We start from the raw sequence: 15779 nt of genomic DNA, 5'->3' as shown, positions 1-15779 counted from the left end.
TCTCCCACCGCGGAGCACAGGCTCCGGACGCGCAGGCCCAGCGGCCATGGCTCACGGGCCCAGCCGCTCCGCGGCACGCGGGATCCCCCCGGACTGGGGCACGAACCCGCGTCCCCCGCGTCGGCAGGGGGACACTCAACCACTGCGCCACCAGGGAAGCCCTATTATTTTTAATTTGGTGGCACCGCACGGCATGCGGGATCTTAGTTCCCTGACCAGGGGTCCAGCCTGGCCCTGCCAGTGAAAGCGTCGAGTCCTAACCACTGGACCACCAGGGAATTCCCTCTATCGTATTTTCACTGCATGTTCTTAGAGTAGTTTGAGAATAAACCTTTGGAATTGGCAATTTGTTTCATTATACTGTAGCTTTTCGCTAGCATCCCCAAAGTAATCTCTCAAGTGGCCAGTAGGTTACTTAAGCTGAATCTAGATCTGACCCTTCATTGATTTCTGGAGCTGGTTTTTCTGAGGATAATGGTTTTAGGCCTGGTTATTACAGTTCTGTTGTTCCACGTTAGAAGATTTCCAGAACACTTTCTCTTACAGCTATGGTGATAGATAGAGCAGAAGCTTATGTATTCTATTAGTGCTGAGCCCTTCTGGACCTTGCCCTTGATATTTGATCAACTGATGGAATTTTTCCATCGCTTACATTTTGTTATCTGGTCTTAATCTTATTCAGGATGCTGAAAAATTCTTACATCTGCTGATCGTCTGAGGTGTCTCTGACTCTGGAATTTATCATTGAGTATAGTCAGCTGAGTCTGAAAGATTTAGTTTTAGAGAACACAGTTCTTATCTTAGGTTTCTTGACTTGACTCTTATTGTCCTTTCATTGTTCTTATCAGAACCAATTCTTTTGACACTGTGGCTGATGGAGGAATTAGGAATAAAAAAGTAGGTCCCCAGAAGAAGTTGAGACTGTTGCTAGAAATATGCTAAGACTTGGTTTCTCACTAAGGGATCACCTGGGAGATGACATTTGGAAGGACAGAATAGGTTTTAGCCAGGCATATTTCAGGCAAGGGCAGTGAAATCCTTGTGTTTAGTACTTTAGCAGATGAAAACAGCTGAGAGTTTTATATGGTTGACAGTATAAACTTTGGGAAAAGGTAAGGCCACACTGTGCTGAAAGGAAATGAAAAAAGAAATAGACTTTTTTCCATGGGGTGTGGAATGGACTGAGACATAAATAGACTAAGCACATGGAAGCTCTTAGGAAAATATGAAGCACCAGGGAAGTTAAAATATTATAGAGTGAAAGGAGTTACTTCCACTGTAACTAAAGCCCAGCAGTCAAGTCTAGTAAAAGCCACCATTTAAAAATATTTATTCCTTTATCTCTTTTGGGGTGAAAGAAAATTGTACTGAATTTTCTTTTTTCTTTGTCTTCCTGAAGTTCTCAGTATAATGTTGAACATTGAAGGGCAAGTGGTTGATTTCTCTCGAGTGCTTGATTTAAGATCTTATTGTTTATGTAAGGATTTAATAATTATGTGATTTAAAAACAAAGTTTCAAAAATTTTATAGCCTTAAAGTGGAACCAGTAACAGAGCTGCAAAATTTGAGGTAACAACCTCATAGATTTTTATAGTAATGAAGCTGTTGATATTTAGTTTCTTTCTTTGTTTTCCCTAGAGGTTTTGCTACTTGTTGATGAGTGCTTCAACTTACACATTTATGATGATGTGGGAGTACAGCCACTATCTCTTGTTTCTTCAAGCAATATCTCTATTCTTGCTAGATAGTTTTTCACTGGAGCAAAGTGACAAGGTATTATGGCATTTCAAAATTATGATTTTAAATCTAGAGAATAAATGTCTTTATCGGGTTGTATAAAACCATTTAGCTTTTAAGCTTAATTTGAAATGTTTTAATAGGCTCTGATTTATACTTCTACTCAAAAGGGTAGCTAAACTGCTTAACCAAAGTCACCCCTGTGCTTCCTCTCTGTTTCTAGCCATTTCTCCATCTTCCCTTTCTGTTTCTTTAAAAAAAGAAAAAGGTGAAATATAGGAATGTACAAAAGAGTATATGTATGCTGTATATACAGTGTATAGAAAAAATATGAGTATTTGAACACCCAGGCCAAGATATGGAGCATATGAATACTAGAAGCCCCTTTTTCTCAGTCACATCCTGCTCCCTCCCCATCAGAGGCTAACTGTCCTGAATTTTGTTAATCCTTCTTTTTCTTTATGTTTTTTTACCACCTACCTATGTATTCCTAAAACTATGTTGTCAAATAATGTATTGTTTACTTTTGCCTGATTTTGCTTCTGAGATTCATCCCTGATGATGTACAGAGTATATTTCATTCATTTTTATTTACTGATGTATTCTATTGCTGATGAACATTTCAGGTTTTTCCCAGTTTATTGTTCATGACCAATGCTGCTATAACCATTTTTATACATGTCACCTGGCACAGAAGTGCAAGATTTTTCTAGGATATATAGTGGAATTACAAGTCAAATTCATAGTGGAATTACAAGTCAAAGGATGTGTACATATTCAATCTAACTAAAGATATCAAGCCTTTCCCCAGAATGTTATATCAATTTATACTTCAGTCAGCAGTAAAGGTTCCCATAAACATTTTGTTCCTTTGTTTCTTTATCTTTTTCTCTTTTGCCCTCTCTTATCTTTTTTTTCTTTATTTATAAACATGTATTAAGTATTTAATATGTTGTCTAAGCCAGAAATTTGGGAATCTTCTCGCTCTTCCTTTTCTTCAGATGGTCCAGAATTCTGATGAGTACCAACATTTAGGTTATTTCAATAGAGAGAATTTAATATAAACAATCATTAACCAAGTATAAAGTTGTTAACTTGTTAAATGAAAAGGTAGTAAGTACCTGAAAGTATTATAGAGGTAGCAACTTCAGGAAGCAGCTACCACCCCTAGAGCTGAGGGCTGAAAGGAGGAATTTGGAATTATTAAAATGTAGAAGCTTAGAGGAGGGAACCCTATGGAGCTGAAACAGACTTCTGAGGAAGGGCCACTACTCAGCTTTGCTGGTATCTCTGAACTGGGAAGAAGGGCTCTGTGGAAATGGGACCCAGACTTCTGAGAATGGTACTCTGGCCAGCTGATTCTGCCATCTCTGGGGTAAGAAGATGTGATAAAGCTCGTTCTTCAAGTGTTAGGGAAACTGCAGCTGCATCCAGCTGCCTTAACAGGAAGGAATTACTCTGTTGGAGTGAAGAAGCATTGCTGAGGTGACCCTCCCAGGAAGTGCAGGCTGCAGTAAGGAACACGCCCCTGCTCTCTCCTCCAAACTTATTATCTCTCGCTAGCATGGATTGGCAGAGATTAATAGGGAGCCAAATGAAAAAGCAGAAATGTAGACTGAAGAAGCCGGCCCCAGCATTACGAAGCCGGGATAGAGGGATAGGTTTGGAGCTAAGAGAACCAGCAGCCAAAATGAAAAAATAGAACATTACCAGCACCCAGAAGATCCCATAATGCCCTCCCTTGTCATTGCTTCCTCCCGACAGTGAGATATCTTTTTAAAAAATGGCTCTGGCCTTTTAGGGATTTTTTTTCTTTGGGTTTTTTGGTTTTTTTTTTTTTTTAACTTTTAACACTCTGCCTTTTGATTCCTCCCCCTCCCCCCCAATTAGTGTCTATATTTTGTCTTAGTTCTCCCCTTTCTAAAGGAATTTATTTTATGGTAGATTAAATTATTATACTATTGAATTTTAGAAAAGAAATATAGTAAGACATAACTTTCCTGGGAGATCTTCTATTAGGAAATTGAATTTAACTTTTTTATTGTCACTGTTAAATGGACCAAGTGCAAAATAATTTTCTCTGGTGCTACATTTCATGGGAGTATATTTTCACCAGGTAGGTTTTGGGAACTGCTGCTAACGGTTATGATTTTTTTTTTTTTTTTTTTTTTTTTTTTGTGGTACACGGGCCTCTCACTGTTGTGGCCTCTCCCGTTGCGGAGCACAGGCTCCGGACGCACAGGCTCAGCGGCCATGGCTCACGGGCCCAGCCGCTCCGCGGCATGTGGGATCTTCCCGGACCGGGGCACGAACCCGCGTCCCCTGCATCTGCAGGCGGATTCTCAATCACTGCGCCCTCAGGGAAGCCCACGGTTATGATTTTTGATTTATGCAGCCTGATGTTGCATAGATGGACAAGACAAACCAAGTGAAATTAAGTCAGAGCCTGGGATTAAAGAAGGTTCTTCCAGTCTGATTTAGACATCCATGGTTTCAAAGCTTTTTACTTTGTGGAGAGTTTCTAAAAAGGAAGTGATAAATTAGTTACACCCCATGGCATTAAAACTACGAATTGAATGGTTGTAAATATAATACTGTCCAAAATTATAGTAGAGCATTTACTTTATAATTGTAGTCAAATCTTATCTAATGAAAAGATGTACAATAAAATTCATTTTATTCTCATTCATTTTATTTTTGTCCCAACAGGTTCATGAAGTTTATAAAATCTATATATTTTCTCTCTTTCTGGGATATTTACTGCAGTTTGAGAATTCAGCTTTATTGGTATCTCCTTTATTAAGTTTTGTAATAGCCTTAATGCTTGCTAAGTGCCTTCAGGTAATTAGAATTGCCTTTTTATCATTCTTGGGGTGAATTTTTAAATTGTTAATTTTTTTAAACCTCACTTCTTTGTTCATATAATTTTCCTCCCTGCATAGCTGAATGTGAAGAAAGGAACTTTCGTGGCTAAAATAATGAAAGTGATTAACTTTTACTTGGTGTGTACTCTGACAGTGACATTGAATATTGTAATGAAAGTAAGTAACTCTGTGTTTGAGATTCATGTGGTAGAGCAAACTGAATAATGAAATATACTGGGCTAAATTTTAACGAGAATAATGGGATAGCAAAGTAATAAAGTTTGTACAGTAACATTTTTAGTTGAACAATAATCATACCTAGCATATTAGGTGAGAAAATAGGATTTTGAGTCTTTCCTATAGAAATACTTTTAAAAAATTACACTTTATTTTTCATTTAATTTAAAATGTCATCATTACCCAATTAACACTAAGTAATATATGGAATAAATTCAGATGAGTAAAAGACATTCAAAAGAGTGGGTAAGTTATTTAAGCCAGGTGGGATAAGGTTAAAATCTTCTTACTACCCCATTATAGTTTTATGCTTAACTATAAGGTAATGTGATTGACTATGCCAATAAATCTCCATGCTTCATAGTTACATCATGTATTTTTAATTCATATTTTTTGTTTTGTAGTTTTGCTGTGTTTCTAGTTCTAGTATTGGACTAAAGCATATTTCTATAAACTTAGCTAATAGTTCTTTGTTGTAACTAGTGTTTTTCTCCTTCAGATGTTTGTCCCACACAAAGAAAATGGACATATGCTGAAATTCCTTGAAGTAAAATTTGGACTAAATATGACTAAGTAAGTTTTAGATTGTGTAAGTTTATCTAACTCTATACCACTTAGAAGATAAAGAGCAAAAATAATCAAAGGAGGGAGTATACACCTAATTACATACCACTTAGAAAATAATTTGGGATATTACAATATCTAGAAGAAATAAGACATTAATACTTTTCTCATTTAAAAAAAATCTCATTTAGATCTTTTAAAAGTAGATATACTTAAACCTCAATAGCGTCACAGTATGTTGAGGCTACTTTCCTTGATGAGGAATGATGATAACAATCTAAGGTCAGAATAAATTAAAGATTTAAAATGAATAAAGAACCAAGGAAATTTTAACCACTAAAGCAAAATGTTATATTACAAAGAGTATGGGTGTAAATCAACTATAGTTCAATTTAAAAAAAAAAAGCTCATGATATACTCCAAATCTATACTTTAAAAAAAAAAAGGGCATAGGCATTAAAAATGGGGTGGTCAGTAAGATATTTATTTCATAGCAAAGAATCTTATCTTTGGTCATAATAGTGGATTGGACCAGAAGCTGACTTTTTAAGTTCAAAAATAGTGTTGTACCTTTTGTTTGTTGTTTAAATGCATTTTTTAAATCTAAAATGAAATAAATGATTTTATGTACTGATAAAGTCTATTTGCATAACAGAAAATATATATTTACCTATACATATCTCTAGTTCATATAGTAGACCGTAGAATCTTATAATCGTTTGCTGGGATTACATGGGATTTTATTTATTTATTTATTTATTATTTTTTTTTTTTAATTTTTTTCCGGTACGCGGGCCTCTCACTGCTGTAGCCTCTCCCGTTGCGGAGCACAGGCTCCGGACGCGCAGGCTCAGTGTCCATGGCTCACAGGCCCAGCCGCTCCGCGGCATGTGGGATCCCCCCAGACCGGGGCACGAACCTGCGTCCCCTGCAATGGCAGGCGGGCTCTCAACCACTGCGCCACCGGGGAAGCCCCTACATGGGATTTTAGATACTGTGAATGAAATTTTTTGTTGTGATATATCAGTTAACCAAGTGTTTGACATGGCTTAAACACTGGAGAAGTCTTCTGAAGTGTAAATCGTATATGGCTATCTAGTAAGATAAAAGGATCCTTTAAGAGGCCATGTGCTTCATAAAGGTAGGGACCATGTCTTTCTCAGGTGTATTTGTAGGCCTGACACTCAGCAGGCAACTAGTAAAAGTTGGTTGCAGACCTCCATAATTGACTGGCCTTTTCACTGACTTCCTCTTTAACCTTGGAAGACTCTAGAATGAGCCTAGCATTAAGGTCTGCTTTTGTCCAGTGTTTCTTAGTTGATGTTATATAGTGCGCCTTTGTTCCTCATGTCAGGTACTAGGCTTCACAAAGTAATATAGTGGGTATTTTAAGGTTAAGGCTTATTAATCTTGTCCTTAAGAATATTGCCGGCTCATTAGATAGTTTTTATACAATTATTGGCATGGGGGGTGGTATAAATAATAAGTGCCTTATGCACAAATGTGCCAATTGGATATCAGGATTTGTAATTCACCAGAATTTCAGGAGACATTTCTGTTGAGACGGACTTTTAAGAATCAGTAAAGAAGTGTTAATAAATATTTATTTAATGTGAAAGATACTGGTCCAGGTACTCTGGGGGATACAAAAATGACTACAATATAACGCATAGCAGATTGCATTAAGCACTATAATAAAGGGGTAATTAAAGTGCCATGGGAATATGGGGAAGGAAGGATTGAGACTGGGGTTATGGAAAGAATATCATTAAATTGGTATTTGAATTAGACCTTATAGAATTAGTTACTTTAGTAGGCAGATTTTTTTTTAAAGTGCTTTCATCCTAGGTACAAAATATTTTGATGGCAGCCTCTTTGATACAGTTGTATAGCTGTTTGGCACATTGTGAAGCTTTAACCTTTTAGTTTAAACCCAGTGATTTGTGAAGCATTCTCAATCCATCTGTGAGCACTCCTGAACATCATTCCATCGCTTACCTCCTCCTCCAGGGCTAGGAATTTGAGGATTAAATGGAGGTTGAAGATGGATTGGGAGTGAGAATGCAGATAAATCTACATATAACTAGGAGGCTTGTTGATTATATTTAGTGTGGGTTAAAAACAAAAAGTTTATCTTGACTCTTATAGCTCAAAAAACTTACATTTCAAATTTTATGATTTCTGTCTTAATAATTAGATACCTCTTTTTAAAATGGTCCTAGTCGAGTTACATTTATCAATATAAAACAGGGCTGTCCAATAACAATATGACATTAGTTGCATACATAATTTTCTAGTAGTTGCATTTAAAAAAGTAAAAAGCAACAAGTGAATTTAATTTCAATAACGTACTTTATTTAATCCAATATATTAAAAATATTATTTTAATGTGTAAACAATATAAAATTATTGAGATATATTTTGTATTTTTTAAATTCCTTTTTTCATGCTTTTTTTTATCTTTGAAGTCCAGGATGTATTTTGTGCTTAAAGACTATCTCCATTTGCACTGGCCACATTTCATGTGCTATTAGCTACATGTAGCTAGTGGTTATCATACTGGACAGTGCTGTTAGAGGTTAGACAGTTGAATTTTTTTGTTATCTTCCAGGTAAAAATAGAAAGTAAAACTCCCCTAAAACTGTATTGGGTTCTAGAGATGGTCACATTGCTGGATCATAAAAAAGTAGTAGTTTTAAATTTATTAGGCCAGTTTGTTGAGGAGGGTTACTAATGCTATTATTTTCATTTATAAAGGGTATGACCTTGCTGTTGTAAGTTAACGGATTTAGGAAATGCGTTTAGTTTTGTCTTAGTTTTTACTGAGATGAAAAATATAATTTTAAGTTCAGTACTTTAAAACATCTGTGATTTTAATATCATGCTTTTGTTTTCTGTAGGAATTTTACAATGAATTGGCTCCTATGTCAAGAATCCCTTCAGGCACCATCTCAAGAATTTTTTTTGCGATTGACACAGTCTTCTTTATTACCTTTCTATATTTTAGTGTTAATTACTTGTTTTTTTTCTGTGATTCAAGTTATTTTTAGGAGAATTAAGTAAGTACCTAGGAGAACCAATCATATTACTAACTAATAAATTATGGAAATATATAAAACTTATTTTTAATATCCTTTCAATATTTGTGTGTTTTAGAGTTTCTAATTGAATTCTCTCTTTATCAGTGTGTAAAATATCATTATAAGTTAACTAGATAAAATTTAAATTTAAGCTTATACATCTAAATATGTAATATCCATATTTATTTATTTAGGCAGTGCTGGGTTTTAGTTGCGGCACATGGAATCTTTAGTTGCGGCATGCGGACTTCTTAGTTGCGGCATGCATGCGGGATCTAGTTCCCCGAGCAGGGATCGAACCCAGCCCTCCAGCATTGGGAGTGTGGAGTCTTACCCACTGGACCACCAGGGAAGTCCCTGTAATGTCCATTTTTAATGCAGGAATAATATTTAAATAATCAGTTAAAGTTTTACAGACTCATTCACTAGTTTACTCAGATTTTTTACTTACTGTAAGCATAATTTTTTCTACTTACATGAAACTAGTAGTATAAGTGATTTTAAATTATAAAGTTTGACTATTTAAAAATATTTTTATCAAGCTTGAAAGGAGGCTGTGTGTAGTAACTTAATTTTGAGAACTTAGTAATTCAAATTATTATTATATGATTTAGCAATCACTAGTTTAGTGATAACTCATCTTGGAAAAGGAACCTATTATCTATTTTATTATATTTCCTGAACTTTCATGTTTAGTCTTTATTGAAGCAGTTGTCTTCAAGCTTCAAAAGCCATTTTCAAAGACTTGGAGATACGTAAGTTAGGTATTTGACCAGCAGAATATACTTTCAAATTTTAAGAACTACCTATATATTTTTAATGAAGATATTAAAGATCTTTGATTTTTCAAATAAATATTTTCAAAGTAGTAAAAAACACATTTCTTTCAGTAGTGGTAAGTCCCTGAAAGAAACTATTACGCTTGAAGATGGACAAATTGGAGAAAGGCCAGAAATAATTTATCACGTGATTCACACTATTTTATTGGGCTCTCTTGCAATGATTATAGAAGGGTAAGTGTATATTTGAGCCATTTGTTTTTACAAAGAATTGTCCTTTCTAATGGTAGTTAGTGGATACTTTCAAGAACACATTTATAAAACACTATAAAAACTCAAAAAAACCTTAATCTAACTGGAGTTTAGAGAGGTGTTATTAGTACAATGAACCGTATTTACTTATTAATTTATTTTTTCAAAAACTATTGAATGTTTTCCAAGGGCCAGGCATTGTGCTAGGTGCTGGGGGTACAGTGGTGGACAAGAATCTCTAGCCTTATGTGACTTATGGTCTAATGAAGGTGACAGATGCTAACCACACTAAAATAAAATTATAACTTTGATAAGTGAAGGAGAGGTAAATGGTGTTACGAGGGTGAGGGTTCAATATACCCTTTTCTTTGAAGTTTGACTCAGATGAGAAATAAGACATAGGAGTATAAAATGGTTCTGAGCACCCAATTTCAAAGTGGGGAGGAGGTTTCTTCATACCAACAAACAATTCTCTGGACACCAGCTGGGTATCCTACAATTGAACTCAATTTTGACTATCTGCCAGAAGTACCATCAGAATCCACAGGCTTGGGTTCAGTCCAACAAGACTCCCCTGCTACCTCTTCAGACACCAGTTACAGGTCCAGGTTGTCACCTGTGTTTCTGGTGACCTGGCTATAGATCAGAGGTTCCCAAGACCCCCTCCTCAGGTTTGAGAAATTTGATAGAGCAGCTCACAGAACTCAGAGAAACATTTTACTTACTAGATTACTGGTTTATTATCAAAGGATATAAATCAGGGACAGCCACATGGAAGAGGTTCATAGGGCAAGGTATGGGGAAAGGGCTGGAGCTCCCGTGCTCTCTCCAGGAGAGAGAAATCCCTACATGTTCACCAACCGGGAAGCTCTCTGAACCCTGTACTTTTGGGTTTTTATGGAGGCTTCATTACATAGGCACGATTGATTAAATCATTGGCCATTGGTGATTGAACTCAGCCTCCAGCCTCTCCCCTCCCCAGAGGTCTGCGGGGTAGGACTGAAAGTTCCAACCCTCTCATCACCTGGTTGGCTCTACTGGCAACCAGTCCCCATTCTTAGCTGCTTTCCAAAAGTCACTTCATTAACATAAAAGATACATTTAAGCTCTCAGCACTTAGGAAATTCCAAGGGTTTTGGGAGTTGTGAGCCAGAAACCCATGGTCAAAAACCAAATATATATGAGAAATATATTTTGGTCATCTGAATGATTCTGATTCTGATAAAAGTTGCATTGGAGAACTCTTTTTCATGTGTGACCAAAAGGCCTTCGAATATCTTCCACCCCAAACTGAGTATAGTCCTTAAATTTCAGGCCTTCCCTCTTGAATGGTCAGAGACTTGGTAAGCCTGCTTCACCTATGTACACCCATGCTGCAAAACGAAGATCCAAAATGTAAAAGCCTATAAGTGTTTGTTGAGTATGCTCAACTGTTTGTCACCTCACACTCACAAATCAGATAAATTGCTGCCACGAGGAGGAGCAGTTAGGGTTCTGAAGTATAGGGATGGGAATAAAAGCAGGGAGAGGTGAAGAATATTGATATAGTATAAGATCTAAGTTTCCTTTAATTATGAATACAGATACAGAATCACAGTCATTTTAACAGTACCCGTGGTGCTTTCACCAACAGAAAGCATAGTTATTTTCTCATTGTATTGGTTTTTTACAGGTATCTTGAATATTGTTTATATACATCACTACTTCAAAATTATAGTAATTATTATACCTGCATTTAATGTATTAATAAACAAGTACAAATATTGGTGTATTACAAATACAAATTTTATTATTTGATATCAGTATTTCAGTATAATTGGTTTCCTTTCTAAGCCCATGTATTTTATGCATTTAGAAATGTTTTCTTATAAGGGGTCCACAGACTTTATCAGACTGCCAAACCCATGACTAGGGGGTATCTCTTTATGGAAACTTGAAGTGAGAATAAGGTTCACTCTAATAGTTAGCAATCCATAGTGCCTAAATAGGATGAAGAAGTGTATTAATCCATGAATATTTTAAGTGATTCAGGGTTTGATTCTCATCTTGTTGCCTTGTACTAGAATTTTGGAGCATGGTTTACCTTTTTCCCCTCCTTCCCCTCCTTCCTCAGTTTTATTTCTCTCTGAAAAAGAACTTTTTGTTATTCCTACCATTCTTCATTGTTGGATCTGCCATTTTAAGTTCAAGATCCCTTTTTTGAACATGTAATCTGCATTATTCTATCATTGGTCCTTAATTCTCTAATTTACTCACTAGACCTGTAAGACATGATCATCTATTCATGCAGATAACTTGCATGGTCCCCTAGGAGGTGCCAGGCACTCTATCAGGTAGGCAGTAGGGATTAGAGAGCTATGAAATCTAGTCTTTCTGAATCTTTTCAAAGAGTTCCTATTCTAGATAAGTAAACCAAGAGCTAGAACAAAGTAAAATACTATGAGAAAGGTATACAGAGGGTGCTCTGGTCATCCAGAGGAGAGGTACTAACTCACTTGTGGAAGGTAGGTAGGGGAAGTCAGCTTAAGGGAGATTTTCTAAACAGGGCCACAGTCTTGAGAGATAGAGATTGGCCAGGCTGTCAGTTTTCTCATGTGCCATGTGCCTGTGTGTGTGTGTGTGTGTGTGTGTGTGTGTGTGTGTGTGTGTGTAATAATCTCTATTCTTTGACCACAACAGCTGGGCAAGGGTGAGAATGTGGTGGGTAACAAAGAAGATGACATCGTTCTGGAATTAACAGAGGATTATCTCCAAAGTAGAAATTGTATATGTGTGTGTGTGTGTGTGTGTGTGTGTGTGTGTGTGTGTGTGTGTAATAATCTGGGAAAAAGAAGTATTCTTTGGGAACCAATACTATGGGATGAATGTGGGGGCAATAGCGAGATACGTCCAGAAAAATAAGCAGGGAACAGATCAAGTGTTTTAAGCAGAAATTTGACATGATCAACTTTACTCTTTTAGGGAAAATCTCTCTGGCAGCAATGATTGAGAAAGGTTTGAGGAAAACAAGATTAGAGGAAGATAAACCAGTTAAGAAGGTATCATAGTAGAATCTAGAAGTGAGTAGCAGTGGAGAGGGAGTAAAGGGGCCAAAACCTAAGATATTTGGGAATTGGAAACTAAATAAGGAGTTGCAGGGACTGTGGTGGAATGATCCTAGGAAGAGTTGCAATTCAGAAGCCAAAGGAAGAGTTTTTAAAGGATATGATCAGAGAGAAAAGAAGGTGAGGAAAGAGAGGTGAGTGTAGACTTCAAGAAGTCTGGCTATAAAGGGAATCAGAGGCTAAGGCAGCAACTAGAGAGGGGTGCAGTTTTAGCAGGAGGGAGAAACTTGTGTGTATTATGGGATGGAAACACTGAGATTGTTCTGCAAACTCTGGCTGGAACTCTAATCATTTAGGGAAGTAGTAGGAGAAAAAACTGAAAAGGTATGTCAGGACCATATTTTAGAGGGCCCTGAAAACCATTTGGGTGAGTTTTCGTTTATTTCTGTAGGTATTGGGAAACTAAAGATTTTTGAACAGAACATGTCTTCTCAAAGTTAAGTTTGAAAAGGATTCATCTGGCATTTGGTTGAATTGGAAGAGAATTTAAAAGTGGGGATGTTAATTAGCTGGCTATTGAAATAAAATGGTAAGGAGGGGTTGTATATGAAGAAATCAGTAGATTGGCACAATGGTCCAATGTCTAGAGCAGAGAGTTTGTGTTCCAAGGGATGTCATATACATGTAATTCAATGTGAGTAGTCCCTCCTGGAGGTATAAACCAGACTCTAGTGTTGATTCTGGCTGACTGGAAAAATAGGTTTGGTATTTTCTGAAATGGGGAAGTTATTGGTTGGAGGAGATACTGATTAACCAGAGGAAATGAATGCAACTCCTCTGTCTTAGCAACATGTATTCTATATACATCCAGCTACTTCTCTCAAAGCCTGATTCAGTATTCATTGTTTTAAACCTTAAGTACATTCTCAAATTGGTCCTTTTGCTTTCATATCACCCTAGACCTTATATAAATTTTTTTATACTTATTTTCTAATTGTTTCCCATGTGTTCAGTTTTATTCCATCTTAATAAAGCCCTCCTTGAGGGCTGTAGCCATGTCTTGTTTCTCTTTTTTCCTCTCTAGTACTTTGGTCACCCTGAAGTGTATGATCAATACATTTTTATTAGATGAATGTTACTTCGTTTTCCCCATTTCATAGCTTTACTGTTTTATAAAACCAAAATAGTTCACATTTATACTCTGGCCTCATATTCTTCTAGTCTCTTTTGAGTTTGTCACCAAAGAATATATCTTAGAAGGATCTTATTGTTTCCTTAGTCTTAACTACAAAAGTTATCTTCTAAGATGTTATTTTTCCTTGATAATCTGTGTGAAGCAATGACATCTACAAATTTTTCTAAACTCTTCCTCTTCTGTCTTCAGCTTTTACCATCACCTAGGGTGATGGGTTTCTTTTGTTTCCTGTACAAGTTACAACTTAAAGTAAGGTACTGCCTTTTATTTGCACAAGTTCATTTTTCTGTACACCTGGATTTTTAATCTTTTTAAGTTAAGGGCCCCAATTTTTCAATCCTGTTTTTAAAAAATTAATCTCAAAAGTAATAATGCAGATTGTGTAACAAACCCAAATAATATAGATATGTATGAAGTAAAAAATGAAAATCCTTCCATCCCAGTCCTCAGAGGTCACAACTGTCAGCAATATCTTTTCAGATGTTATTTTTTGGCTATACTGCATATATGTACATTAGAAAAAAAACCACCAAAAAACTAGGGTAACAGTATACATAAAATTTTGCAGTTTGCTTTTTTGTTTTTCATAAGGATTTATTATTTAATCAGTACCTGTTGAAGGATCGTTAGGTTTCTTTTTTTTTTGCAATTAAACAACATACTGCAGTTAAAACCCCACATGTATATCTTTATACATTTATGCTAATATATCTGTAGGCTAGATTACTAGAAATGGGATTGTCTTGGGGTATTTAGAATTTTTATAGGTTCTGCCAAATTGCCTTCTGAAGAAGTGTAGCAGTTTATATTCTCTCCAAGAGTACAATTTTACTACACCTCATCTATATTAATGTCTTATTTCATCCTCATTTTAGTAACCCACATGTCTCTTGATTATTTAAGAAGTGAGTAACAATATGTTGCTGAAAATTAGAGGCTAAGCTTTTTCATTCTCCTTCAACATTGTGGTATTTTCATGAGTATTAGGAAAGAACTCAGAAAAGAGAAATCACATAATAATGATGTTTATAGGATAGCTCATGTATGACTCTTTTTGTCTTTTCCAGCTTGAAATACCTCTGGACTCCTTATGTGTGCATGTTAGCAGCATTTGGTGTATGTTCTCCTGAACTTTGGATGACACTTTTCAAGTGGCTTCGATTACGAACTGTACACCCAGTATTGTTGGTGAGTCATTGTTATTTTGTGTTAAGTTCTTGTTTCTCTCTCAATTATATAAATGGGAACCACATGAATACAATTAAAATAGCATGAGTAGGGCTTCCCTGGTGGTGCAGTGGTTAAGAATCCTCCTGCCAATGCAGGGGACACGGGTTCGAGCCCTGTTCCAGGAAGATCCCACATGCTGTGGAGCAACTAAGCCCGTGCACCACAACTACTGAGCCTGTACTCTAGAGCCCATGAGCCACAACTACTGAGCCCACATGCCACAACTACTGAAGCACACAAGCCACAACTACTGAGCCCGCCTGCTGCAACTACTGAAGCCTGCGCGCCTAGAGCCCATGCTCCGCAACTGGAGAAGCCACTGCAATGAGAAGCCCTCACGCCGCAACGAAGAGTAGCCCCCACTCGTCCATGTGAGAGAAAGACTGCATGCATCAATGAAGAAGACCCAACACAGCCAAAAATAAATAAATAAAATAATAAATTTATAAAAAATAATACAGCGGGAGGGGCTACAACAGTGAGAGGCCCGCGTACCGCAAAAAATAATAATAATAATAATAGCATGAGTAAATCGCATTATGATTTATAGGTAGAAAAAAGAAAAAGATTCTATGGCAAACATTTTTTAATAATTTCTGATTATAAAAGTAGGGTGTTTTAATGCAGACTACTTAAAAAATAGAAGGTAAAAATATAAGTGAATCAATGTGAGAGGCTTTCAAAAATTAATTTTGATAATATTTTTCTCAGTTTGATTTAGAACTATGGTATGTTTTCAGTGAGAATGCAACATTTACACTGTGCCTGCTATGTGTAATGTGCTTGCAATAAAAAGA

At 36.3% G+C, this 15779-nt stretch overlaps 1 protein-coding gene across 7 annotated transcripts in view; it reads left to right on the top strand.

The window, feature by feature from the left end:
• Positions 1-15779, top strand: part of DPY19L4 (dpy-19 like 4) — a 64184-nt gene that overhangs the window by 34295 nt on the left and 14110 nt on the right. For 4 of the 7 annotated variants that reach the window (XM_028500251.2, XM_028500249.2, XM_028500254.2 and 1 more), the window contains 7 exons: positions 1641-1773; positions 4447-4578; positions 4680-4778; positions 5338-5411; positions 8303-8461; positions 9373-9495; positions 14820-14940. In XM_028500251.2, coding sequence (XP_028356052.1) covers positions 1641-1773; positions 4447-4578; positions 4680-4778; positions 5338-5411; positions 8303-8461; positions 9373-9495; positions 14820-14940 — 841 coding nt within the window. Of the gene's footprint in view, positions 1-1638; positions 1774-4446; positions 4579-4679; positions 4779-5337; positions 5412-8302; positions 8462-9372; positions 9496-14819; positions 14941-15779 lie in introns of all 7 variants that reach the window. The other 3 variants (XM_024115878.3, XM_028500252.2, XM_028500250.2) reach the window with 3 other exon arrangements.

Source organism: Physeter macrocephalus, chromosome 15, assembly GCF_002837175.3.
Source record: "Physeter macrocephalus isolate SW-GA chromosome 15, ASM283717v5, whole genome shotgun sequence".
NCBI classification, from domain to species: domain Eukaryota; kingdom Metazoa; phylum Chordata; class Mammalia; order Artiodactyla; family Physeteridae; genus Physeter; species Physeter macrocephalus.
The sequence above is the reverse complement of the archived record's forward strand: the minus strand, read 5'-3'. Positions and strand labels throughout refer to the sequence as shown.